This window comes from Onychostoma macrolepis, chromosome 20, assembly GCF_012432095.1.
Source record: "Onychostoma macrolepis isolate SWU-2019 chromosome 20, ASM1243209v1, whole genome shotgun sequence".
Taxonomy (NCBI): Eukaryota; Metazoa; Chordata; class Actinopteri; order Cypriniformes; family Cyprinidae; genus Onychostoma; species Onychostoma macrolepis.
The window spans coordinates 26,974,160-27,000,195 of record NC_081174.1 but is presented as its reverse complement, the minus strand read 5'-3'; the positions used below and the strand labels follow the sequence as shown (position 1 = coordinate 27,000,195).

The 26,036-nt window shown below is 35.9% G+C and overlaps 2 protein-coding genes across 6 annotated transcripts in view; one reads left to right on the top strand and one right to left on the bottom strand.

Annotated features, from left to right (window-relative positions):
- LOC131526863 (kelch-like protein 29) overlaps window positions 1-14,693 on the top strand; it is a 285,092-nt gene extending 270,399 nt beyond the window's left edge. For all 4 annotated transcript variants that reach the window (XM_058755510.1, XM_058755509.1, XM_058755512.1 and 1 more), the window contains 3 exons: window positions 9,219-9,412; window positions 13,215-13,359; window positions 13,438-14,693. In XM_058755510.1, coding sequence (XP_058611493.1) covers window positions 9,219-9,412; window positions 13,215-13,359; window positions 13,438-13,621 — 523 coding nt within the window. In that variant the 3' untranslated portion in view covers window positions 13,622-14,693. The remainder of the gene's footprint in view (window positions 1-9,218; window positions 9,413-13,214; window positions 13,360-13,437) is intronic.
- Window positions 14,694-14,840: 147 nt separating this feature from the next.
- Window positions 14,841-26,036, bottom strand: part of atad2b (ATPase family AAA domain containing 2B) — a 113,722-nt gene continuing 102,526 nt past the window's right edge. For both annotated transcript variants that reach the window (XM_058755507.1, XM_058755508.1), the window contains exons 27-28: window positions 22,546-22,674; window positions 14,841-18,102 (exon numbers count right to left, since the gene is read on the bottom strand). In XM_058755507.1, coding sequence (XP_058611490.1) covers window positions 18,061-18,102; window positions 22,546-22,674 — 171 coding nt within the window. In that variant the 3' untranslated portion in view covers window positions 14,841-18,060. The remainder of the gene's footprint in view (window positions 18,103-22,545; window positions 22,675-26,036) is intronic.

The window sequence follows — 26,036 nt, the reverse complement described above, 5'->3', positions numbered from 1 at the left end:
AAGTCTTAGGCGAGCTTCCGTGGCCGCGACCGCTCGCGCAGTGAGCTTTGGTAATTGGCGCATGACCTACTCCGCCGTCGAGTTGTAATGTCACAATTTGTGTGTGATGCACAAATCCAATTAAGTCGGAGTGCTGTGCCGAGTTCTCCTGATGGAGGCACAAGGTGCCCTCTGCAGCGATACTGTGTGTGCAAACGCCACTGGAAGCCTGGAAGAGCCACATCACAAATTGGTGAGATCAGAGAGATTATTAGAAATATCTGTGTGGGCTGATCGTGCCGGCCCTTTAAGAGCAGATTAGACGAAGTTAACAGAGCTAACGTCAGATGAAATGAACGTCTCATGCGTACTGCAAACACAACTAAAAAGCAGATTTTAATCCACCAGGACGCAATATAGTGTTTAAAAGACGTTAAGATAAGATATTTAACGTTTGTACACCAAGGCTTGGAAAGATAATGAGTTTTGTTTGAAGCACTTAATTAAGGCAAGTCCAAATGTAACACTCGTCAGCAAAATCAAGGGAAAATCACAGTTACTCACCAGGAACTACAATTCTAAGTACATAGAATATTAATCTGTAAAATGTTAGTTTTTTTTTAAGCACATAGTACGTGTGTGCTGAATTTAAATGCATTTAATAAAATTAGTTTGACTTAATCTATCAGCTATGTTAGGTTCTTGAGACCATTTTTTTTGCGTTAATTTATGGGTAGTTGACATATTAATTGTCCTATGGTGTGACGAAAAAAAAAAAAACCTCTCTCATGCTATTTGTAAATCTAAGAATGAAGATACATTTTTCACATGTTATTTGTATCGTTTGTTTTCCTACATGTCACACCATAGGACACAGTCCAATTTTTATTTGGCAACTACCCTTATATAGATTAAACATTTCAAAGAACATGCTATGTATCTTTTAAAGACATCATATATTTGTCTTTCAAAGAAACATTACTATGTCTAGACAGGAGGAATATGCTGATTTATGAAATACATATTTTATTTTATGAGTTAACATATTAATGGACATAGTTATGTTGATTTAAAAATAGTTTATATTTAATTTTTTATTTGATTTGTGAGTGAAAAGGTGTCATTTCTTTCTAATAAATTGAGAAAAAAATCAGTTTGTGTTTTGAGGAAATTTAAATGATTTGACGTAATAGATTTTCATTGGTGTAAATATGTTTGGGACTCTATTATGTAATAGTTTGCTGGTAAATGGTGAAATTTTGGTATGAGCGTCTTCACCTTTCATTGAGTAATAAGCACAGGCTATAGCTCCAGTGTTTATTTCAGTGCTCATTCGTCCTTGATTATCTCTCTATAATTTGAACGGCCAAAGCATGAAATGCCCTAAGTTGCATTACAGGAGTTGTTCTGTTATTTTTCAGAATCATTTTTTTCTGGCTCATGATCATGTTTATGTTTTCTTCTGTAAAGAAGGTAGTTCTTGTTTGATTCTGAAGGTTATTTGCTTCTGTAAGTGTGACACTGTAAGAATAATAAGTATGCACAGAGGCTACTTTTGTCTGGAGTTTTTATTTTGCTTTTGTAATTTTGATATTTAAACCTGAACTCTGATGAATAATTAAAAAGTGTATAAATAAATTAAATAATGAACCAATGTAAGTTACATATCACCTTTGGAGCCTGTTAATTTATTGATATGACAATGATTTCTGTCAATATTCTTGACCAAAGTGTAGAAGCTCTAAAGAATTAATTTGGAGACTGATGAAGCTATTAGCAGTGCAGCAGATAACACACACCGTAATTAAGATGTTCAGAGACACTCTGTGCTTGGCTTGATATCCTTCACATTTTAAAATTCATTTGGTTTTAGTTTTATGGAATGTTTTCCATTTACCATTATTATTATTATTTTATTTTTATTTTTCAATTTCCAGAAGTCTGTCTGTCTATCTATTACTATTTAGTATTGCTATAAATATTATATATATATATATATATATATATATATATATATATATATATATATATATCTTTTTTTTTTTTTTGTCAATGTAGTATATTATTTTTAGTATTTGTGCAGAATTTAATTACAGTTTGTTAATGTCCTGGTGAACAACATTTATATATTAAGATTTGTATTTATTTATTTATTTATTACATTTTAAAGAACACCCTTGTATCTTTCAAAGGCACATTTGTTTTTGTTTTCTTATATTTGTTAAATACTTTTAAATATTCTCTCAGAATAATTATAATATATACAGCACGTGTGTGTGTGTGTGTGTGTGTGTGTGTATATGTATGTATATATATATATTCTGCTGCACATTTTATATACAAGTTCTGGTATTACACTGAAAGAAAATTGGTGTAGAAACAATTTTCAGTAAATTTCACAATTCATTTTGAGGTAGAAAGCCCTAAATATTATTTACTTGTAAAAAAAAAACATATGTCTTATTATTATTATTATTATTATTATTATTATTATTGTTATTATTATTTTGAGATGTTTACAATTTTTTTTAACCATATTTAAGCCTGATGAAACATCCTAGAACAACTGTCATATTCAAAGTGACAGTACTAAACACGACACTGATAACCTACAATAAACAACTGCACATCTAGCAAGGGACTCAGTCCTGGCATTCATCTCTATATCTTTAATAGCTTGTGTCACAGCAGTTCCTCAAGACTGGCAAACTGGCCTGTAAAAGGATCTTTATCTATAGACTGTCCAACCGAATGACCTTTATAAAGACCTCAGGAAGCAAAGGTCGCCTCTTTTCTGAAGAGAATTGGCGAGTTGTATTTATTGTCACAGGAGCAGGCTGTCATCCCGCACAATTAACCTCTGATCCCGGTGACAGGTGCAGTGTTTGTAGCCTGTCACAGAGCGCAGACGCAACCCAGTCTTTCTCCAGCCGTTCTCAGCAGAAACTAAAGCCAAACGTGTTCAGACAGTGCCGTGAGTGATATTCACGCTGAGATTGTGACGTCGCTGCAGCCCAATGCATTCACACTGCAGCCATTCGCTGCTTAACGCATTTTCTGTGCTGATTACTTTGCAATAAATAATACAGAAGTTTAATTGCAGTGTGAGGAAGCTGAAGCCTTCAGTGATGTCTCTGCGAGGGGCCGTAACCTCAATTACAAACCGCTTTAGCGTGCGTGAAACAAGATTCAGACTGCAAATGAAGTCCATCAAATGCTGTTTATTTATTGTGACGGGCCACAAAGGGTGAGATAATGTCTTTTTCTGCCATCAAAATGCTTCTTTTCAAAAAACACACATCTGTTTTAATGCATTTACCTCTCAGAATAAAGAGTAGCTCGCCTGCAGCCAGGAGATTCATTGTACAGAACAGGGGGTTATTGTTCATTTAAAGTAAGATACTTGTTTTGAAACATTTTTGGTAACCTGAAATTGTTTAAAGCAAAAGTAATTGTAGGCCTAAAATTAATAAGACATGGTAAAATACAAGTGAACTAAAAAGTTATTAAAACTAGTATGAAACATTATATCATATTATATAGATGACAATATATTCATATTTCAGATTTAATTTATTATTTGATCAAAATCCACATAAGAACAGAGAAACAAGTTATTTATATATATATATATATATATATATATATATATATATATATATATATATATATATATATATATATATATATATATATATATATATATATATATATATATATATATATATATATATATATATATATATATATATATTCATTGCTGTTTGGAGTTAGCTTGACAACTACCTGAAATAAAATGAGTTTAACTTAGTACTAAAAATCGCTAAAACCGAAATAAACAAATTAAAGCTAAATAGAAATCTAAAAAAATTAATGGCAGATGCACATAACAAAATGACTAAAACTAAAATTTAAATGAAAATCGAGGAATAAAGAAAAAAAAAACAAAGGGGAAAAAAATGAAAATTAGAAGTGTTGTCTTGGCAAAATTTCTGAAAATGTAATTCAATTCTTAGTTAATTCTAGAATTACTAAAACTAAAACTTGGAATAAAAATAAAGATTAATATATCAGCACACATAAAATTACTTAAACTAAAATTTTAATTAAAACTTAGAACAAAAACACTCTAAAACTTGAATAAAATGATAAATTTTGCCTTGGTAAATAACTCAAATAAAAATGAGTTTAGGTTAGTGCTGTATTTACTAAAACTGAAATTAAAATAATTTAAAGATAAAAGTAAAATTGCAATATTATAATTGTATATAATAATTTTTTTATATAATTCAGTATAATCACATATACTTAAGTAATAATAACAAAACATAATGATTACTATTATATAAATGAAATTGCATTTATACTTAATATCTACTTTATTTGATCAGAATCCCCGTTATGTGGATGATAATATATTCACAGCTGTTTTGACTGCAGCTAATCTCTGATAAGAAACTTAACAAATGCGTTTGTTAGATTAACTCCTTTTATGTTCTCTCTATTTGTTTTTATGTACATGCTAGATGCCATGTATTATTTTCTAATGAGAAAGTCGGAGATGAAAAGTGGTCTTTGACTGTTATCCTTGACGAGTTGAGATGAATCTTGTTTTATTGTCCAAAATAAAAAAAAACATTCTTGCTGTAAATGAAATAGTTTTGAAACTATGAACTATGTGTTGAACTCTACATCCATATACGTGAATTAAAGCTATAAGCCACAAGAGACTCTGTTACAGTGATTTTACCCCAGAAAAGAGTGTAATTAGGCATGACGTGAAGCTGAAAACCCTCTTAACTGCTGTAAAATCATTAGAATGGCCTCTCTGGGCTCATTTCTTTCATAAAATGGTAACAGCAGTAAAATGAAAGATGGTAATAATTATGAATTAAATGTATTCAAAATGTATTTTTTCTCAAAGTTATGTGAACTGTTGCTATGCAGATTCCAGAGTGTTAAGCAGTGTTATTATTGAGAACGAAATCTAAAACTAATCAAATGTGTTTTTGCTCATTAAAATAAAGCTAAAATAAAATATAAATGTTCAATGAGAAATGTTGAAATTTGAAAAAGTAAAATGAGTTTGTTTGTACTAAAATTACTGAAATTAAAAATAAATACATAATAATAGTTTATATGTTAAATTATTTTTCAAAAAAAGCACATATACAAATTAAATTACTGAAATATTAGTTTAATTCAGTGCTACATTTACTAAAACTGAAATAAAAATAAAAATAAATGGGGAAAAAAGATGAATAAAAATGACAAAAGCACATAAAAATTCTAAAATTAAAACTGAAGCAAAAAAATACAAAAATTGAGCGAATATTCGTTAATAGTCAAATTATTAAAACTAATTTATGATTTAATTTAAGATGTATTGAAACTGAATCAAATCTAAAAAGAAATATAAAAATGACAGAGTAGCTACTGTAAAACACAGATCTTAGGGTGTTTCTATGCAGTTCTGCAGGTGACTCGGCCATTGAGGATGTTTAGTTTGTAATAACAATCACAGTGAACAGACTAATGAACTCATTAAAAAAAAGAGTTTCATTTGCAAGTTGCAGGTGTGCGTAGGAAACATCCAGCGCTGGAGAGTTTTGTGCTGTTAAATCTAGCACAGATCATTTGCTTAACGCTGTAGAAATCCCTCAAATAACGAGAGGCTGCAGACGTATCGATTCCAGCCGAGCGTGTTTACGCCGCTGGCTCGGCAAGCGCGATGAACTTGACCCTTGACCGCAATGGTGTCGCAAGGACGGGAGGAACGATAAGGTGAGACAGGAGCTCAGAAGTGCCATTCTCTGGCTTTATCAGAGCGAACGTGAGGAGATTTTCTATTCATGCTTCCTAACAGCCCTCCTCCGGCTGATCTCATTGGCTCCCTGCAGACACAGGTTATCAAAGCAGCCAGTCAGAGACTCCTCCCCTCTCTCTGGCTCTCGTGTGAATGTGGGTCACAGTACAGTAGCTCTAATAATTACAAGAGCACTGATGAGATCGTCATAGAGGACAGATTGGCCCCGGCGCATCCGACTGGGTAACATCCATTATTATGTGCTTCATACCTTATTCACTCCATCTCACTCTCATTTCATTCCCTTGTCAGTCGCCTCTAGAAAGGTCAGTTTTTTGAAACTTGCAATCACTTGGACTGTATTTGAACAATATACACTAATGTTTCTTTAAAGAAATTACTTTTATTCAGCAAGGATTCGTTAAATCGATGAGAATAGTAACAGTAAATGCATTTATAAAGTTACAAGAGATTTCTATTTTAAATAACTGCTGTTCTTTTGAACTTTCTATTCATCAAGATAAAAAAATAAATAAAAATCAGCACAATGATTTCTAAAAGGATCATGTGACATTGAAGACTGGAGTAATGATGCTGAAAATTCAGCTTTGCATCACAGAAATAAATTACATTTTTAGATGTAATTTAGAAGAGACTTCTTTCAAAAATGTGCAAAAAAAATCTTACTGACCCCAAACTTTTGAACAGCAGTGTAATTTTTACTTTCCATGAATAAAAATGAATGAAGGAATGAATTTAAAATAAAATAAATAATAAAGGTCTGAATCTTTTTTCTTTTTAACACATTGTTAATGAATTAAGGTGCTTAAGGTCATCATCAATCCTCATAAAGTCAAACTGGATATAACAAAATATTATTGAATATAATTTCAGCATTACTGTTTATGTGTAAAAATTGAGAAATGAGACATGCAAAATGTGGGACACCTAAATATTTGTATTAATTAATTTATTATGTTGTGTTATTGGTGAATTATTTGCGATTTTAAAAACATAACATTACTGTTAAATATCAAAATGTATCTGAAATATGACACTTATTTAAAAATAAAATAAAATTTTTAATTCTATCTGAGGTCAAAATCCCCTTTTAAGGCCTTAAATGAAATTTAATGTATTTTTAACAAGCTCCTTTTCATGCTTGGCTAAAACTATGATATATAATAATCTGTCAAACATTCCTTATAGTACTAACACGGATTTGTGCAGCAAAAAAAAAAAAACTATACCGTAAAAATAGTGACTAAATTCATGGAGTCAAAGTTGATGTCAGGTTTATTATTTTTAAAAGTAATGAAGTAAGGAAACAATGGTACAGACAAATCTTGAGCAGCTACAACAGTAAATTACACACAATAAATAAGACAAAACAGCAGAGACGGCGATCTTATTCAAGTGTGCGCTTAAAAAGTACAACTTATCAAAGGTAAACTCAGCTGGTCGAGTCACTTGCCATTACTTTTAGCATTTTTGCATTATTTGATGGCTGCGGCGTCTCACTCGATTTGTGCTAGCTGGTGCTAATGTATTTGTAGCCCGAGGCTTCTCTTCCTGCCTGCTATATTCTTTTTCTCATCATCTTTATACCTCCGCTAATGTTGCCTGCAGTGAGTTGAAATATTGGCAAAGCTGTTCATGCATTTATCATACAGAAAGTATCTGCGGTTAGTAATCAGTTACGTTCTCTTCATAATTGTGTTCCGTGTCCTCACGTGTTTGATTCAGTACATGCTTAATCAATAGCCGCAGTAGCCAAAGCATTTCCTTATATTCGAGGCGTTCTGAGGTTCCCTCGAGCTGACTCAGCCGTTCGTGTGACCTTTTGGGTGACGTTTGGCCGACAGGAGACAGATGAACACGGACAGCCGCTGGTGGAGTTCTCTCAGTCGTCATTCAGAGCAATTAGGAGCGACTGATGCTGAGAAGAATGGTGCCGGATGGACGGCTGTGTGTCCAGGCCTCTGAGGAAGCGTGCTCTGCCGTATACACGGCACTCGGCAGCAGAAGGGCTGGGAGACGCTTCATCATTGGGAGCCACGGCTGTGCTTCACAAGGATTTTTACTTTTTCAACTTGAATTATGTTGGAATTGAGGTAGCAACCTGGATGCAGAATTACTTTTGACTTAAAGCAGAATTTAGACTATTTTTGAAATTCTAATGAACTAACTAGTTTTTAAATGTTGACTTGACAGCCTTGTTTGGAAATTTGTATAAATGAAAAATGTGTATATGTGATGGATAGATTGCCATCTGTGTAGTTTATATATTTCATCCTTTTGTTAAAATATTTTTTTTTAATATTCTGTTAACAAAGAATATGAAATACCATCTATTTATTCCAAATATTTAATCATTTTAATAATTAATATTCGTTATTTTAATAATTACATTTACATTTAGTCATTTAGCAGACGCTTTTATCCAAAGCAGCTTACAAATGAGGACAATGGAAGCAATCAAAATCAACAAAAGAGCAATGTGCCAGCGCTATGACAAGTCACAGTTAGCATTACACATACACGTAGCAAGTTTATATATATATATATATATATATATATATATATATATATAATAAAGGAAAAGAAAACTTTTTTTTTTGCTTTTTGTTAATTGTATAATAAATAAAAAGGAAACAAATAGATAGAATGCAAAAAGAATAGAGAAGCTAGTGGTAGTTTTTTAATTAATATTCGTTACTTTTAATGAATTCACTATTGTTTATATATTTTATCATATTTTATACATTAATTCAAATTTTTAGATAATGTTTGAAATGCCACTTATTTACTGTGTATTTTTAATCAATTCCCTTTTGTTTATAGATTTCATCATATTTAATACATTTTCAAAATATTTAGAGAATGTTTGAGAAATGACAGCTATTTAGTCATTGTTAATAAATTCACTTTTGTTTATATATTTCATCATATTCATTTTTTTATTTTTTTTTATTTTAGATGTTTGAAATGCCACCGTTTATAAATTTAATCATTTGTAATAAATTCATTTTTTATACATTTCATTACATTTGCTAAAATTTGAAATGTTTAATCATATTTAATGAATCACCTTTTATTTATATATTTCATCATATCTAATATTTAATTTCTATATATATATCATGTATGAAATACCACCTATTTTGTCTATATATTGTGTGTGTGTGGAATTTCCTTTAATTGCAATCCAGTTCAAATTTCTATTTAACTTCCTGCAAATCCACACTCCTCGATTAAATGAGCTCCATCTTCAGTTGTGAATTTTGTACAACTCTGCTGATGCTGTTGCAGTTATATAGTGTTGTTTTTACATGCGGCACTGCGTCTTCATTAGCACACACTGCGAGAAGTGTCTGTTGCAGTTAGAACTATAGCAGAGATGCAAACAAAATCTCTCTTGTGTTTTCTTCAGGTACGACACCATCACGAATCAGTGGGAGACGGTGTCTCCGCTGCCCAAGCCCGTTCACTCGGCGGCTGCCACCGTGTGCGGAGGGAAGATCTACGTGTTCGGCGGTGTGAACGAGGCCGGGCGCTCGGCTGGTGTTTTACAGTCTTACGTCCCTCAGACCAACACCTGGAGCTTTATAGAGTCCCCCATGATCGGTAGGTACTTCGTTTGAACACCAGTTTGTTAATGGAAAATGAAAATTGGTCATTTGTGCATCTAAATTTCCGCCCAAAGACGATTTAAAAACATGTATTTGTCAATATGGTGCCAGGAGGTGGTTGAGTATTTGTGGTCTGCCATGGTGAAAGGCTTTTATGGGGTTGTTTGCTTTGCTCAGGGGCTCAATCATAGCAGAAGAACAGCAGGACTTATACGGCAGATTGGGATTCACCATCTTTACTTGCAGTAGGAGGTTTTCAGGCTTCAATTAGCTCAGTGATTGCTGTGCTATGGCATCATAAAAGCCATTTCATAAACTAAATTAACTTGGTAATTAAATTAAGTTGCATTCAGTACATAGAACTAGATAAACATGAAGAATAATCTCTTCATTTGTCTAATCATGTGATCATCTTTACTTGTTGTAATGATTGTTCAGACACTTGATTAAATTTCCACAGAACAGTCATGTTTAATCAACGCTCTAGCTGGTATTTAAAGGTGAAGTTGTAAGTGCAGAGTTCACCACTGTTTTGAAAACCAGGAAAATTTAACCAGATTAGACTTTCCACTTGCACTGAAGATGCGTCAGTAAGACAGTACAATAAGGTTCTATATTTGAATATTTAGCTAATGCAGTAGCAAAAGTGAAACAATAATAATTAAGTTGCAATTGTATTTTTATTTTTATTTATATATGTGACCCTGGACCACAAAACCAGTTTTAAGTCGCTGGGGTATATTTGTAGCAATAGCCAAAAATACATTGTATGGGTCAAAATGATCAATTTTTCTTTTATGCCAAAAATTATTAGGATATTAAGTAAAGATCATGTTCCATGAAGATATTTTGTAAATTTCTTACCGTAAATGTATCAAAACTTCATTTTTGATTAGTAATATGCTTTGCTAATAACTTCATTTGGACAACTTTAAAGGTGATTTTCTCAATATTTTGTTTTTTTTTGCCTCCTCAGATTCCAGATTTTCAAATAGTTGTATCTCAGCCAAATATTGTCCGACCCTAACAAACCATACATCAATAGAAAGCTTATTTATTCAGCTTTCAGGTGATTTATAAATCTCAATTTCGAAAAAATGACCCTTATGACTGGTTTTGTGGTCCAGGGTTCACACATTATTTAAATATTAGAACATTTAAATAATAATATATATAATATTAAACATTATATTACATATTTTATATAACATCTCTTTGTTATATTTTTAAAAATTATTCAAAATTGTTTATGCTATCTAATGTTAAACAGTAATGGACAAAAACATTTATTGATCTTGGTTCACGTTATTTCAAAGACCAATACATTTTTAACATTCCAATTTATATATAAATTATATTCATAATTTAATGTAGTTTATTTATATTTATATATTATTTAAATATTTCTATTATATATTTATTGGTAATGAATGCTGTAAAACCCATTTATGTTACTTCAAATACTAATGCATCCTTGTGCATCTCAATATTACCAGTGATAATATATTATTATATTATAATTTATATCAATAAGATATTACTCTTGCAATAAATACTAACATGGTATTTGAACTTTAAAAAAAAAAAAAATGTAACCCAGAATGAATGTCATTCTACTGTTGCATATTTCCCTTGCCGTGTCCACAGAGGCGATGGCCTTACGCTCAAGGCTTTTAACAGGTTCATTTCTTCAAGGTCCCTGTGTGGTTGTGTTGTTTGAAGACCTGCAGTCAGTAGTAAACACTACTGAGCAAACACTAGTTCAGCCAGTGCCAACAAGACAAGCTGTCAGTGAAGGTCGAGCAGGCAAAGAGCCACTGGAAGTGCATGAAGCCACGTGGACGGTGGGGAATTGATTGCAAACAATTGCTTGTACAAATTACACAAGATTGCAGGGCGTCTTTAGAGTACCGGCACATTAAAAAGTGATTCAGGGAGCCTCTGGACAGTCTGATGAGTTATCACTGAACTGGCTCACAGCCACTCGACGAGCGCTCACCGCTGGACTCTGTTAGACCGTGTCGGGCCGCCTCGAGCTGCCTCGTCGACAGACATCCCTCAGTCTCGAAACTAAGGGTAGCCAGTGTTTATAAAACACGTTTAAGGCATGTCAATTGGCCAGGCGGTACATCGAGACGTCCGTCAGAGTGTGAGATGAGTTTGACTGAAGTAGTCTCGCTTAAAGCGCTTCAACTTGTTTATTGTGGACAGAAGGTTATTCCCAGCATTCTCACCCCAACTCTCTGGGAATCCTGCTATTCAAACAACTCCTTTCCCCTTTCTCTTGCTTCTAATAGCTTTTCTCTGCCGCATTTCACCCTTCTCGAAAATTGAGCGAGACACCTCTGCAAATTGGTGGCGCGAACTGTTGTTGTTGTCTTGTTTCGCTCTCAAAAAGCTGAATCTCTCATGTCTCCATTGTGCCAGATACAGGTACCCCATTTGATCGAAACCTTGAGACGTCTTGCCAGTGGCGAGAATTCAGCATCAAAGAAGCAGACCGAGCTTTGGCGTCACATTCGAGCCCCTCGAGTAGCGAGAACGTGGGCCAAACCCAACAATGAGCTCTGCTGATAGCATCAGCGTTGGGTTTGAAAACGAGACAACAAACACATAAACAGAGCATTGCGTAGGGTGAGATTAGGACTTAACGGAGCTGATCCTATGGCGAGATGCATGCGCTCGTGACGCAAACAAAACACTCGGGGAGGCTGAATGTGAAGTGACTCGGCAGTCATTTTTTGTGAGGGGAATAAAGAGGGGGGCACAAGAACTGTGCTCTTGTTACAGAAGATGACGCCTCCCCTTGGGTTATGCCGACGCTTGCTGTGACTGGAGTGCTATAAAAAGAGGGCGTTATCTGGACCGTCACTCAGAGTCGAGCAGTGGGGGGTTTTAATGAGAAGCACCTGGTAGTCATGCTGCCGAGCGAGAGCCCATCTCGCACTTCCTTTTCAACCATTAAATCCAGCCGCTGTTTTACAGATCGCTTCTGTGCACGGCTTCTCAAGCGTCAGTCGAAGGTGCGGGGAAAAAAACAAAACAAAACCTTGAACGCAGCCACGTGAATTATTCATAGGTGTAATAAATTGGCCCAGCTGTAATCGTTTGGGAGACAATTTCTCTGTCAGAAAAAGCGAAGGCTGATAGCCTCTCTCTTGCATTCGGCTCGACGACCTTTTCCGTGTTCACGACCGTGCGTCAGGCTGTCAGTCATTTGCCCGCTCATGAAAAGATGTGATTATTTCTGTTTCTTGGCCATTTACCCCGTGTGAAGAAGGATAGAGTGAGTAAAACCTGTCACGTTGTGAAGGGTCTTTGGATATTACAGAGGTAATTTCCTCTGTATGGAATCATTAGACGAAACAGGCACCATATATCTGTTTGTTGTTATTTGTCATTCTCCGCTTAATAACGTAAAGCGTAAAGGATACAGGGATGTGGGAAATGGAATGTGGCAGGAAACAGGCTGGGAAAATCATAAATGCATTACAAATGGTGCTTCAAACCCGATTTCGAAAGATTGTAGACTGACGCAATCGTGCCGTACTCGGTAATCTACCTCATTAATTATCCGACGTTCCACTGGAATCTTCCCGAAAGAACATTACAAGTCGTGCCGATAAGGATGTAGGCATCCCAGAAGCTGTATGATTTACTCATAGCTCCAAAAAGCACCACACATCTTGCATTGAGCACAATGTGTAAGATAACGGCAAAAAAATTCATCAACATACATCACTGAAGTAACTTCTATGTGTTGTTCTCTTTCCTGTGCTCCTTTCGGGCTTATTTAGATAACAAGTACGCTCCCGCTGTGAGCCTCAATGGTTTTATCTTCATCCTGGGAGGAGCCTACGCCCGAGCCACCACTATCTACGACCCAGACAAGGGCAACATCAAAGCCGGCCCCAACATGAATCACTCCAGGCAGTTCTGCAGGTTGGTCTAATGAACAGTAGTTTGCGCTACATGATGCAATAAACGATTAAAAATGGCTTCTTGTTGTTCCTCCCCCAGCGCGGCGATCCTAGACGGCAAGATCTATGCAACAGGAGGGATCGTGAGCAGCGAGGGACCGGCACTGGGCAACATGGAGACCTTCGACCCTTGCACGAACACGTGGACGCTGCTGCAGAATCTGCCGTGTCCGCTTTTCAGACACGGCTGCGTGGTTATAAAGAAGTACATTCAGAGCGGCTGACGACAAGCTCGACTCTGGACTTCTCTAATGTCATGAACTGGCCTAAACCAGCCCATCGAGCTCCAACCAGCCAACCTGGGTGGAACGCGGTCGGACCGTCGCAGTCAAGATTTAACAAAGGATCCGTAGCATAGCTCCCCCCCCCCAGGCGTCGTGCCATTGGAACGGTATTCTAGGTCAGCCAAATGCAATTTTTTTTTTTTTTCGACTCCCCTTCCAGTGTTTGAGTTGTTCTTCTTCCACATCATGTTTCTTTGATAAGGTTTCGGTCAAACCACATTTTTCATTGGTAGTCATTTCATGGGATTGTGTGTCGTATATAAAGATCAGTTGCATCATGAAGGGACTTCTGCAAGAAGCCAAAGGACGTCGATGCTAGTCATGTTGCCCTCCAGCGAGGGTCAGCGCTGCAGAGAGCCGGGATTGAATGAAGGCCCTCTTGAACTCTAAAGCACAAAATACCAGAACCTGTGATGCCCAGAGGAGTTTCATTTCATTTTGTTCTGTGTAAATCATTCCACCTTTTCTTTGTGGGTATTATTCTCGTGTTTTATTCCAATCCATGAGCCTGCAGCCATGACAGAATACAGATGGAGCAAGATGGATGGAGAAACTTTGTATTATAGGGAAGATATGTATATTTTAAAAACCAATGAAAATTGTGTATAAATGTTTTTAGGAAAAAAAAAAAAAAATCATTGGATTGGACAGTGTCTGTAAATCTGTACCCTGCCGGAACAATTTACGTTATTAATGCTGAAATACATATCCAGAATTCTAAAGAAACAAATTGACTGTTTATTTACATTTCAATCATTTGTTCATTCATCAGTCGCCATTTTTGGCTAATTGGTATGATGTTTTACTTTGAGTGAATGTCTATTCATTATAGAAAGTTCTGTATTTTCCATAACATTTAAAAAAGACTTATGGAATGGCACAACTTTAAAGCCTTGAAAAATATATATTTGGAGGAACGTTAACAGCGTAGCACCAAAGCTGAATGCTTTTGTAAGTCAACAAATGCAAGTTATTTGTGAATGAAAATGTGCTTTTTTTTTATTATTATTATTGGTCAAGCTGGCACTCATCCAGAACAGTTTGCTATATGCCATTTAAATTTTCCAATTTATGAATGCAGCACACTATCCAAAATGTGCCGTAACCCTTATTACAAAACAAGACAGGACTCAGATTGAAATTGAAACACTAGAGCGACTTCAATTTGCACCTTTTATTCAAGTATATCACAGCAGTTTATTTCAGAAATTACAGTAAATATATCATTTCACAAAAGAAGGACTGCAGGGAAGGACAGAACAATATGTGTGGTTTTCATTTGCTTCATAGTAGTAAGAAGGGACACAAATTCTGGTATTACTCAAAAATAAAATTGCCTCAACCTTGTTAATCATTAAGGGGTATAAATCTACTGATTACATAGGATTAACTAAACAAACCATTGGTTGCCACAACAACAACAACAACAAAAAAAAAACTCCAACACTGAGCACCGACTTGAGAAACTCCTGGACTTTTACACCAAAAACAACTGAGTTTAGTGAGTTTTATTTACCTACCTAAAGCAAAATGCTATCGTTCTATGGACTTCCTACCGTCAGTCAAATAATCTGAATTAGACTCATTCTGGTCAACTAAAGATAATGAACTTTAACTTGTAGTCAAAACACATAGAACTACATAGACTTTCATGCCCACATTGTAAAATTTTTAATGCAGGATTTAAGAGTTAATATTCTAAAAAATGTATTAGTGGTGCTGATAAATGTGAAATTTCATTTTACACATTACATACTGACCTAGGTTTGATTTTTCGATTCAGGGCCAATTACACTATGGTATGAAAAATAGGGTATGTCTTAGGCTATATGAATTGGCATCAACTAAAGCTCATTTTTCCCCAGATAAATTTGTGAGAAGTACAAGTGGTCAGCATTACAGTAGTTTCTTCAACTCTACACCAGTTAAGCATGTCGATGGTACTACAGGTGACGAAGAGGGACCCGAAAATGCACATTAGCCTCATGAACCTCCCCCTCATCCTCTACGGTAACTTTTAAAAATGAAAAAGAAGCATAACCACCATCATCTCCACCCTTATGGAATAAATATTAATGTAGCAGAGACCTGAGACCAGTAAACCCCGTTTCTGAACGTCGTGCAACACCTGCTACAAAAATTTGCTACATCGTGTCTCGGCACAAATTTCATGTAACAACTTTTCCAATTAGTTTCGGTTGAACAATATGTTGAGCATATGACGACGTTTAATAATTTAATAAATAACAAATGGACAGGCAATAGCACGGAGGAAAATGCGACTGCGAAATCAAAAACGATCATGAAATGGACTGCAGAAAGCAAGCGTTTCACAAACATGGCCAATAAACTGTAAATCATGGGATGCACATGTAGAAGAACTGAAATATACAGTATATAACATTTCAGCGATATTACAATGCCATTTCTTTTCTTGGCTCAAATGCAGAACAACCCCCAAAAAATGAAATATAACGCGAAAATGCGAACAAACCCAAGGATTACTGCAGCAGCCACATGACGCGCTCATGTCGGAGAGGTGATCCAGTACCTTAGCTTGAATTTCTGACGGGTGCAGTGATATTATAGAGGTCAACAAATACTGTTTGTAAGTAAACAGGTCATTACTTTTGTCTCTTCGCATGAAAACAACTTGCTGAGGTAGCTGCGGTTCTGTCTCTCACACGCACTGCAGTAGTCCAAAGCTAACAGCTAACTCCTAGGTTTTTTTTTTTTTTTTTTTCCCTTTCTTTTGCATATGTCTTAAAAAAAGTTTTTTTTCCCCCCTTTTTTTTCTGTTTTTATAGCACCGAATCCTAGACAAGGTTGCGAAGACTCTTGAACTTGGATCAACGTTCTTTATAAAGCGATGAAAGCGGAGTTAATGAAAGCATGAGAGGGAGAGCTCGGTTAATGCTACTTAGAGAATGCCAAAATTGACAGAAATCAAGTTATTAATGCGACAGCTAACAATATTAGACAGTACAAGTGAATACAATAGAAACACTAAAAGGTCAAACAAAAATATATATATATAAAAAAAAAAAAAAAATACAACAAAAAATGCTTTAGGTTAAAAAAAATTCAGCACTGCCTAGACTGCCACTTTAACTTCCAAAACATCACTTATTTTTACTCCAAATATGTTATGTTACAATAAAAATGGATGGCAAAAGAAAGCCACAATGTATGGAGCAACCTGACTCACAAACCATGAAGATGTTGCTCGGTGACTCGAGAGGAGATTGGCAAACAGTTAACTACAACATACGCCACATATTTTTATCGGTTTGTAGCCCCGTGGCTTGTCCATTAACATTTATAGTCAATATTCAGTTATGTTTTTAGCCTATTTCAAAGGTTAAGGCACATGCTAGGCAGTGCAATCTTCAGATATCTACTCGTAAATCAAGTTAAACCAGAAAAAAGCCAAAAAATTCAACTATTCCAAGGGGGGAAAATATGCGATGGGTCTAAAATAATACCATTCCTCTCCTAAAATTTGAACCAAAATCTGTCTGTTTTTCGTTGGTTTTCTGCAAACATTATAGTCTAAATAAGGAGAACACAGTCTCATTTGTCACAAGGAAAAGTTGGTTTACAATACAGAGGCCTTGCAAATCTTACAATTAACACCAAGTAGAAAACAACTCTAGACGTCCCTACAAAAACTTGTTTTTTTTTGTTTTGTTTTTTTTTCCAGCAAGAGTATTTCTATGTGGCTAAAAAGTGTTGATAATCCCAATGGTGACAAAGGGTGACATCAGGGTGGATGTAGAAAGAGGGCGATGTAGTTTATTTCCACAGTAAATGACCAGCTGACTCGCGCTGTAGGGCATCACACTGTCCGTATACAGTTTGCCACTGCTGGTGAGAATCTGTGTGTATGTGTGTGTGTTTGCTTCCAGAAGACGGAGGCTGAGGTTGCTTTGTGACATCACACAATCTTTTATTTTGTACTGTTTGTTTGTTTGTGTTTTGTTTGCTTATCTATGAGAACAAGGAGCAGCAGACAACAACAAAAAGAAAAGAAAAACAAAAAACAATAGCACCCAATAGCACCAAGAATGATCGTCGGCAACTGGCATGTATGTGAGTTTACAAAAAACAAAACGAATAAAAAGGAAACCTCCAGGAGTTTTTGTGTTTGGTTCTGTAGACTGGTTCTGTTTCAGGTACCTGAGATGATAGCACCAAGGTCGCCTTTGTAAGCCTTTGTTTCTAATGTCTGCACCTTTATTTTTTTCCCTTCCTGCTGTTATTTGAGACCGAGGCGTCCAGACCTGCTCCACGTTAAGGACTTGGCTCAGAACGCCGGCCTCTCCCTCTTGTATCAAAAGAGTCTCCGATCAAGTTTCTCTCTGAAAGCCCTCTATTCATCACAGGAATGTTTCGAAATGTTCAACTTGCCTTTCCATCGCCTGCAAATCAAAAGACAGAAAGCAGCATTGTTAATTGCATATTTCGTTGAATGAGGATGCAATCAAACATAACACGGTTATTTTAAACCGCTGTCTTTATATACCATTTTAATGGATATTTTTTTAAGAACTTTTAAGTTTTGAAGGTCATTATTTGGATTTTCATCTTAAATATTAAAAGAAATATATTTTATATACACTACAGTTCAAAAGTTTGGGTCAGTAAGATTTTGTACTGTTTTTGAAAAGTCTCTTATGATCATGCAAGGCTGCATTTATTTAATCAAAAATAAAGTAAAAACATGCAGTTGTTTTCTATTTTAACAGGCTAAAAAGCAGCCATTACTCCAGTTTTGATTGTCACATGATTCTTTAGAAATCATTCTCATTTTCTTATCAGTGTTGAAAACGTTATATTTTTGTGGAAACCCTGGAAAAAAATTTTTTCATGATTTTTTTGATAAATATAGAAAGTTCAAAAGACAGAATTTATTTGAAACAAATGTTTTATAACATGTATATAGTAACATGTATATAGTAATATATATATATACATACAGTGGGTACGGAAAGTATTCAGACCCCCTTAAATTTTCCACTGTTATATTGCAGCCATTTGCTAAAAATCATTTAAGTTCATTTTTTTTCCCTCATTAATGTCCACACAGCACCCCATACTGACAGAAAAACACAGAATTGTTGACATTTTTGCAGATTTATTAAAAAAGAAAAACTGAAATATCACATGGTCCTAAGTATTCAGACCCTTTGCTGTGACACTCATATATTTAACTCAGGTGCTCATTTCTTCTGATCATCCTTGAGATGGTTCTACACCTTCATTTGAGTCCAGCTGTGTTTGATTATACTGATTGGACTTGATTAGGAAAGCCACACACCTGTCTATATAAGACCTTAGAGCTCACAGTGCATGTCAGAGCAAATGAGAATCATGAGGTCAAAGGAACTGCCTGAAGAGCTCAGAGACAGAATTGTGGCAAGGCACAGATCTGGCCAAGGTTACAAAAAAATTTCTGCTGCACTTAAGGTTCCTAAGAGCACAGTGGCCTCCATAATCCTTAAATGGAAGACGTTTGGGACGACCAGAACCCTTCCTAGAGCTGGCCGTCCAGCCAAACTGAGCTATCGGGGGAGAAGAGCCTTGGTGAGAGAGGTAAAGAACCCAAAGATCACTGTGGCTGAGCTCCAGAGATGCAGTCGGGAGATGGGAGAAAGTTGTAGAAAGTCAACCATCACTGCAGCCCTCCACCAGTCGGGGCTTTATGGCAGAGTGGCCCGACGGAAGCCTCTCCTCAGTGCAAGACACATGAAAGCCCGCATGGAGGACTCCAAGATGGTGAGAAATAAGATTCTCTGGTCTGATGAGACCAAGATAGAACTTTGGCCTTAATTCTAAGCGGTATGTGTGGAGAAAACCAGGCACTGCTCATCACCTGTCCAATACAGTCCCAACAGTGAAGCATGGTGGTGGCAGCATCATGCTGTGGGGTGTTTTTCAGCTGCAGGGACAGGACGACTGGTTGCAATCGAGGGAAAGATGAATGCGGCCAAGTACAGGGATATCCTGGGCGAAAACCTTCTCCAGAGTGCTCAGGACCTCAGACTGGGCGAAGGTTTACCTTCCAACAAGACAATGACCCTAAGCACACAGCTAAAATAACGAAGGAGTGGCTTCACAACAACTCCGTGACTGTTCTTGAATGGCCCAGCCAGAGCCCTGACTTAAACCCAATTGAGCATCTCTGGAGAGACCTAAAATGGCTGTCCACCAACGTTTACCATCCAACCTGACAGAACTGGAGAGGATCTGCAAGGAGGAATGGCAGAGGATCCCCAAATCCAGGTGTGAAAAACTAGTTGCATCTTTCCCAAAAAGACTCATGGCTGTATTAGATCAAAAGGGTGCTTCTACTAAATACTGAGCAAAGGGTCTGAATACTTAGGACCATGTGATATTTCAGTTTTTCTTTTTTAATAAATCTGCAAAAATGTCAACAATTCTGTGTTTTTCTGTCAATATGGGGTGCTGTGTGTACATTGAGGAAAAAAAAAAAATGAACAAATGATTTTAGCAAATGGCTGCAATATAACAGAGTGAAAAATTTAAGAGGGTCTGAATACTTTCCGTACCCACTGTGTGTGTAAAATATATATATATTTTTTTTTATTTTTTTTTTGGACCCTTAAATGTAATGGTTTTTTCCCTCCTGCTCCATGGCAAGATGGGTATGCTAGCAGTAAAATGTCATGATTAATTCAAATCATCATGGCAGAACATGAAGCAGTCAAATGTAGGTTGGAGGACAAAGTCATTTCATATAAAAAGAAACTAAATCAAAGGCGATCAGCTATCAGATTTTGGTTTGGAAAGAAGTTTCTGGTCTATTTTTACACTATGTCCTAACGATGTGTCATGTTTCCAACATAAAATGATCTTTTCTTTCACACAGTGACAAAATCCAAAAATATTTGGTATTTAAAGGGACTGTTCACCCTAATATGAAAATTGTTCATTTATTCATGTAGTCCATATTATTTGTATTCATATAATTCATTAAAACTTGCTCGACAGCCAAAGGAACTTTTATAAAGAGCAGTGAGGTTTTGATAGACATGAGGGTGAGTAAATAATGACATTATTTGACGGTTTCATTTTTGGTGTGGGCGGAGCTACTCTATGCAACATGACAAAAACAGTAACTGACTTTATCACACTGCATCTAGTTAGGACTCTGCTTTCCGTTCTTTCAAAACATACAAGGATTTAATATGACTCTCTTTATCTGACACAGTAATTCTTGTTCAGGTCAAAGTGTGGCTAACAATTAAACTCTTTCGGCACAGCACAATGTGCAAACAATTAACAAAATCATGTTCAATTTCCGCTATCCTCTGTGGATCTCAGCTCCAGTCCACCGGCTGCAAAAGATCCAATGATCTGACGGAGACCAGTGGATTAAAATCTAAACACATACAGCTTTTCCAGATGGTCTGGATTGCGAATCATCCTGGAATTAATAAATACAACACCATTAGGGTCCTCTCAAAGAGGAATTGGTACACAACATGCAAATTAGCCTTCAGTCGCGCCGGCCATAATTCCTTAGAGCAATTCTAATCTGTTTCTGCTAGGCAGCTACCATTACTATTGTATTTGAGAACAGCGCACATAATTTCCCAGGAGGCCGTGCGAGAGCTCTCCACCATCGGTGCACCGGCGTAATTTAAACACACAGCAGCTGTTCAGTGTGCCGTGTTCAGTCACTGTGTATCCATCTCCTCTGAGCCGCTGTCACAAACACGACACATGACTGAACTGAACATTACGAGTCATTAGTCAGTATAGAGCTACTAGTTAATAATGGGATCGTTTTAATTTAGTATTCTACTGGCTCAGCATTTATTACAACAAATAATTGGAGATAAAACATACAGAGCTACTAAAACATATTGAGTATATTTATAGCCTAATCCAGATAACATTAGAAATATTAAAAAATAAATAAATAATAAAATAAAAATATATAAAAATATAGTAAATAAAATAAGGTTTGGGCTTGTCTCTCAAATAAAATAAAATAAATAAAACCGATATATTTTTGAGTTTGAAATAAGCACATAAAACAATAAATAAAATTATAACACAAAAATCATCAGAAATGTACATAACTTCAAACATACTATAGAAATATTAAACCCTAACCCTAAAAACAAAAATAAAATAAAATAAAATAAAATAGATGGATTTATACATTTTACATTAGCATACAAAATAAAATTTAATGTCGCCTGGGCTTGTAAATCAGATCAAATAAATAAAGTTAATAAAATATTATTTAGTGAAAGTGGGTAACCTGCTAACATGTGGTACAATTACTGCACAAAACCCTCTCTAAACTATGTGTATTTACAATCCATATGCTTGAGTGGGTAAATCGCTTGCAATACACCCATGAAACACATGAAATCTGATAAACTGCAAAATAAAATAGTACACTTTATATGAGATCTTAGTAAACCAGGGCCATGAAGACATTGAACAACATATTGATCTTTGTGTTTGTTTGTTTGTGTGTGTGTGTGTGTGTGTGTGTGCGTGTGCTCTTTTGTGACAAATGAGGACATACATTTGTATAATGACAAGGATATGACACAGGTATTACAAGGAGAAGGTGACTTTTCAGGACATTACCCCATGTCCCCACTTTTCAAAACGCTTATAAATCACACAGAATGGAGTGTATTGAAAATCTGAAATAGCACAAAGTTTCCTGTAAGGGGTAGGTTTAGGTGTAGGGTTGGTGTAGGGCAATAGCACATACAGTTTGTACAGTATAAAAACCATTACGCCACTTTTCACAAAAACAAACGTACGTACGTGTGTGTGTGTGTGTGTGTGCGTGTGTGTGTGCGTCACTCAACCTCTATCAGACGGGTCTTGTCGTAGTCTCTGCGGTGCTGGTAAACACACTGGCTGAGCACGGAGTAAACTCTCTCCAGATGATCCACACTGAAGCCGTCACTTTTCACAGCCACCTTTTCCAACAGAGCCTGAAACACAGGAAAATAAAACATGATTAAACAAAAAAAAAAAAAAAAAAAAAGACATTTATGTCATCATTTACTCCAGTTAATGTCATTCCAAACCTGTGTGGCGGAAATTTTGAAGACTGTTTTTAAAGCTCTTTTCCATCCAGTTACAATGAACATGGAGTGAAGTTTTCAAACCTCAAAAACAACACAAAATCATCAAGAACACAGTTTATATGACTCATGAGCTTATTTCAAGTCATCTGAAGTTATATGACAGCTTTGTGTGAGGAAACGACTCAAATGAGTTCAGAAGAGAAGTTCACGAAAGAAACTTTTGAATCTTTTCAATGAATCATTTAATTACAGTAAATGATACTGATCTGGTTCTTCAGTCCAACTCACCGATTCATCCCTTCATAGCAGTTAGCAACAAAACACTATTAGTGGAAAACAACTTCATTTTTAATCCGTTTTTCACACAAAGCTACGAAAGTTAAGTTTTATGAACAACTTTAATAGTGCTTTTGTGTCTATTTTTGCTTGAAAACTTCATTGTAACTGCATGGAAAACCACATCAAGTGGTTTGGAACAATACGAGTATACCACTTTGATTTTTGGATGAACTACTCCTTACAAAGGAAGCATACTGTACAAAGGTACGGTTAGATTTGAAACACTGCGAGATTTGCCAATGCAGAAGTAATATTCTTAGCTCTGTGCTTATTAGTATTTGATTTGTTAATGGCAGGAATAATGCCACTCACATAATGGGTATCTTTTTTATTTATTTTATTTTTATTTTTTTTAAAGAAAAGCTCTTACACTTGAACAAGTCATTTTTGTTCCAGTAAGATCTGGCTCTAAAGCAGGCATCTGGAAGCGAGGTAATGAATGAATCACATATCATCCTCAAATACACACGCATCAAGCATTTTTGTAAGTTTCACGCTGATATACGAGCAGCAGAGTCTGTCTCTCTTCTGATTTTCGTGGGGAAGATTGACCTGCACCTGCTAACAAACAACATTTCAGCCAAGCATTAAAGCCGCAGATGAACGTGCGTCCTGTGGTGTGCTGGAAAATGACCGTGGCGTCTGGAACAGTCTTGAAGAGGCTTAATTTGAAGTTGAAGTTTAATGACATTGTTTTAGTTTCCAGAGACCGCGCTACAAACACGCAGTGAAGGAAATGGGAGCTGACAGCTAATGTAGTGTGGAGGCAGGTGTGGAGGGAAACTCACAGGTGCCAAATCCAGCTCATCACAGCAAACAACTCTGCCTCCTAAGAATAAAACCACGCTTCTCCAGAAAATACTATCATTTCAATTATTTCCAGACCCTTTAGGTGTGTAAAATTACAACAACTGTCTGAATGGGTGACACAAAAGCATTTGTAAATGTGTTCATTTTAGTTTTCCACAGTTTCTGACCAACAAATTAGTTTGTGATTACTGGAAAATTAATAGTCATTTTATAAAACAAAAATTGCAATTACTGGCTTGGAAAATAATTTAGAATTAAATTATACTCGCTATATATATATATATATATACACACACACACACACACACACACACATTTTCTAACATTATATATGTTAGAAGATACAGTATGAGATAAAAAAAATATTTTGAAATATTAAATATCTGTAGAATATACACAATTTTTAACAGATTTATTTTTCTTTTAACTAAACACTTCATTCAGTGAAAAAAGTGGTAAAATTGAATTATAGAATTTGAATTTACTTCTTACATTAAACAGACATCTTATATTTAATATTTTGAATCCATTTGACTACAGTGGGTTTATTCTGAATGGAAAAAAATCATTTCATTTTTTCAAGGCTGAAAAACCTTAGCTTTTTTAACTGTATCGACTAACCCTACTTGACTAACTATTCGCTCAACTTAATGGATTGAAAAAGAGTCACTGCACTACTGGCATTTTCAAGAGAAATGGAAAGGATTCAGAACGGAAAATAGACCTGTCGCCGTGTTAAATATACACGAGAACTGGGAGCGCGCACACACACAAAAAAGTGGAAAAATAAATGAACATTAACCGAGAGGGTAACCTCCAGAAGATAGTTTGACCAGACGCACACCTGCAAACGAAACGACTATGACAATATTGAGCTCTCAACACGTACACCCAGGAAGGGAGGTCAGCCATCTTCAAAAGCAATTAAGATCACGGCGACAGCTAATTAAGCCACATCATAATTACCTTCATTTCATGCGCAGCTCCAGAATGCGAGTATTTACTGTTTGTGCAGGGTTTAATTAAAACGCCTCAGACTTCACAGTGGCCTTTCAATTGACATGTTCATCACAACGATCCTCCGGCCAATCGTGAGCTCATCAAGTCGCGCTGGGACAAGTTATTACTCGGACTGCACTGGTCCGAGTCAACATAAACAGTGCTGCTTTCTGATAAGGTTAGAGCCCGAAAGAACAAAGCGCAAGAAGTGTGCCCAGATTAACAATGGACGGCAGTAATTGAGGACTCGGGTTTAGGTTTTGGGGAGACATTTAATGAGAAAACGCTTCCCCTGCAGACAGGTTTGAAACCGTATCTTTGCAGCACAATGACAGCCCCTGAACCAACGAAAACAACCAAACGTGTTCATTAAAAACCACTGGAGGACATTGAAGGTAAATATCAGTATACTGAAGAGCACAACAATAGAAAACAACCCCACTCCTCAGAAACCACTGAAGTTTGTAATATACAGATCACAGTGACTTTATTAGTTAGATAATCATGTATAATTGGTAGAGATCCACTGAACGTTTGGCAACCGAAAGAGGTGCTTTATGCAGCAAACATGTCGACAGTGTGGAAGCATTTAAAAGTGTCAGAGAAAGACACAAAAATCATAAGCACTGACAGCGAGAGGCTGTTTAGTACTGCATCACATGTCTTGGATGAGAAGAGGAAGTGGTGGTTGCTGATTACGGTTACCACGAGCTCGCGGCGCTATCTGCTTGTTAGCCAAAGCGTGAGGAAAATCTGCGCTGAAACAGTTATTTGTCAGTTGCTCAGTAGTATTTTTATGAATTTTTACAAGGCATGTGACAATGCGATACCTGCGACAAACATCTTCCCATATTCGTAATTGAGAATCATTTATAAATCTGCTGTTGTCAACAAAAAGAAGCACTGAGGTCTTCCTACGGGTTTCCGCCAAAATAAAAACTGAGAAAAAGCTCCATCAACATTCTTAAATGTTAGTATTGTAATGTTACTGTTGTTCTGTAAAATAACATAGAAAAGAAATACAATTATAAATGACAATATTAATTACAACAGCTCGCTTCTGCTCAAGCAAGGCTGCATTTTTGTACAGTAAAAAAAAAAATACATGCCTGATTCAA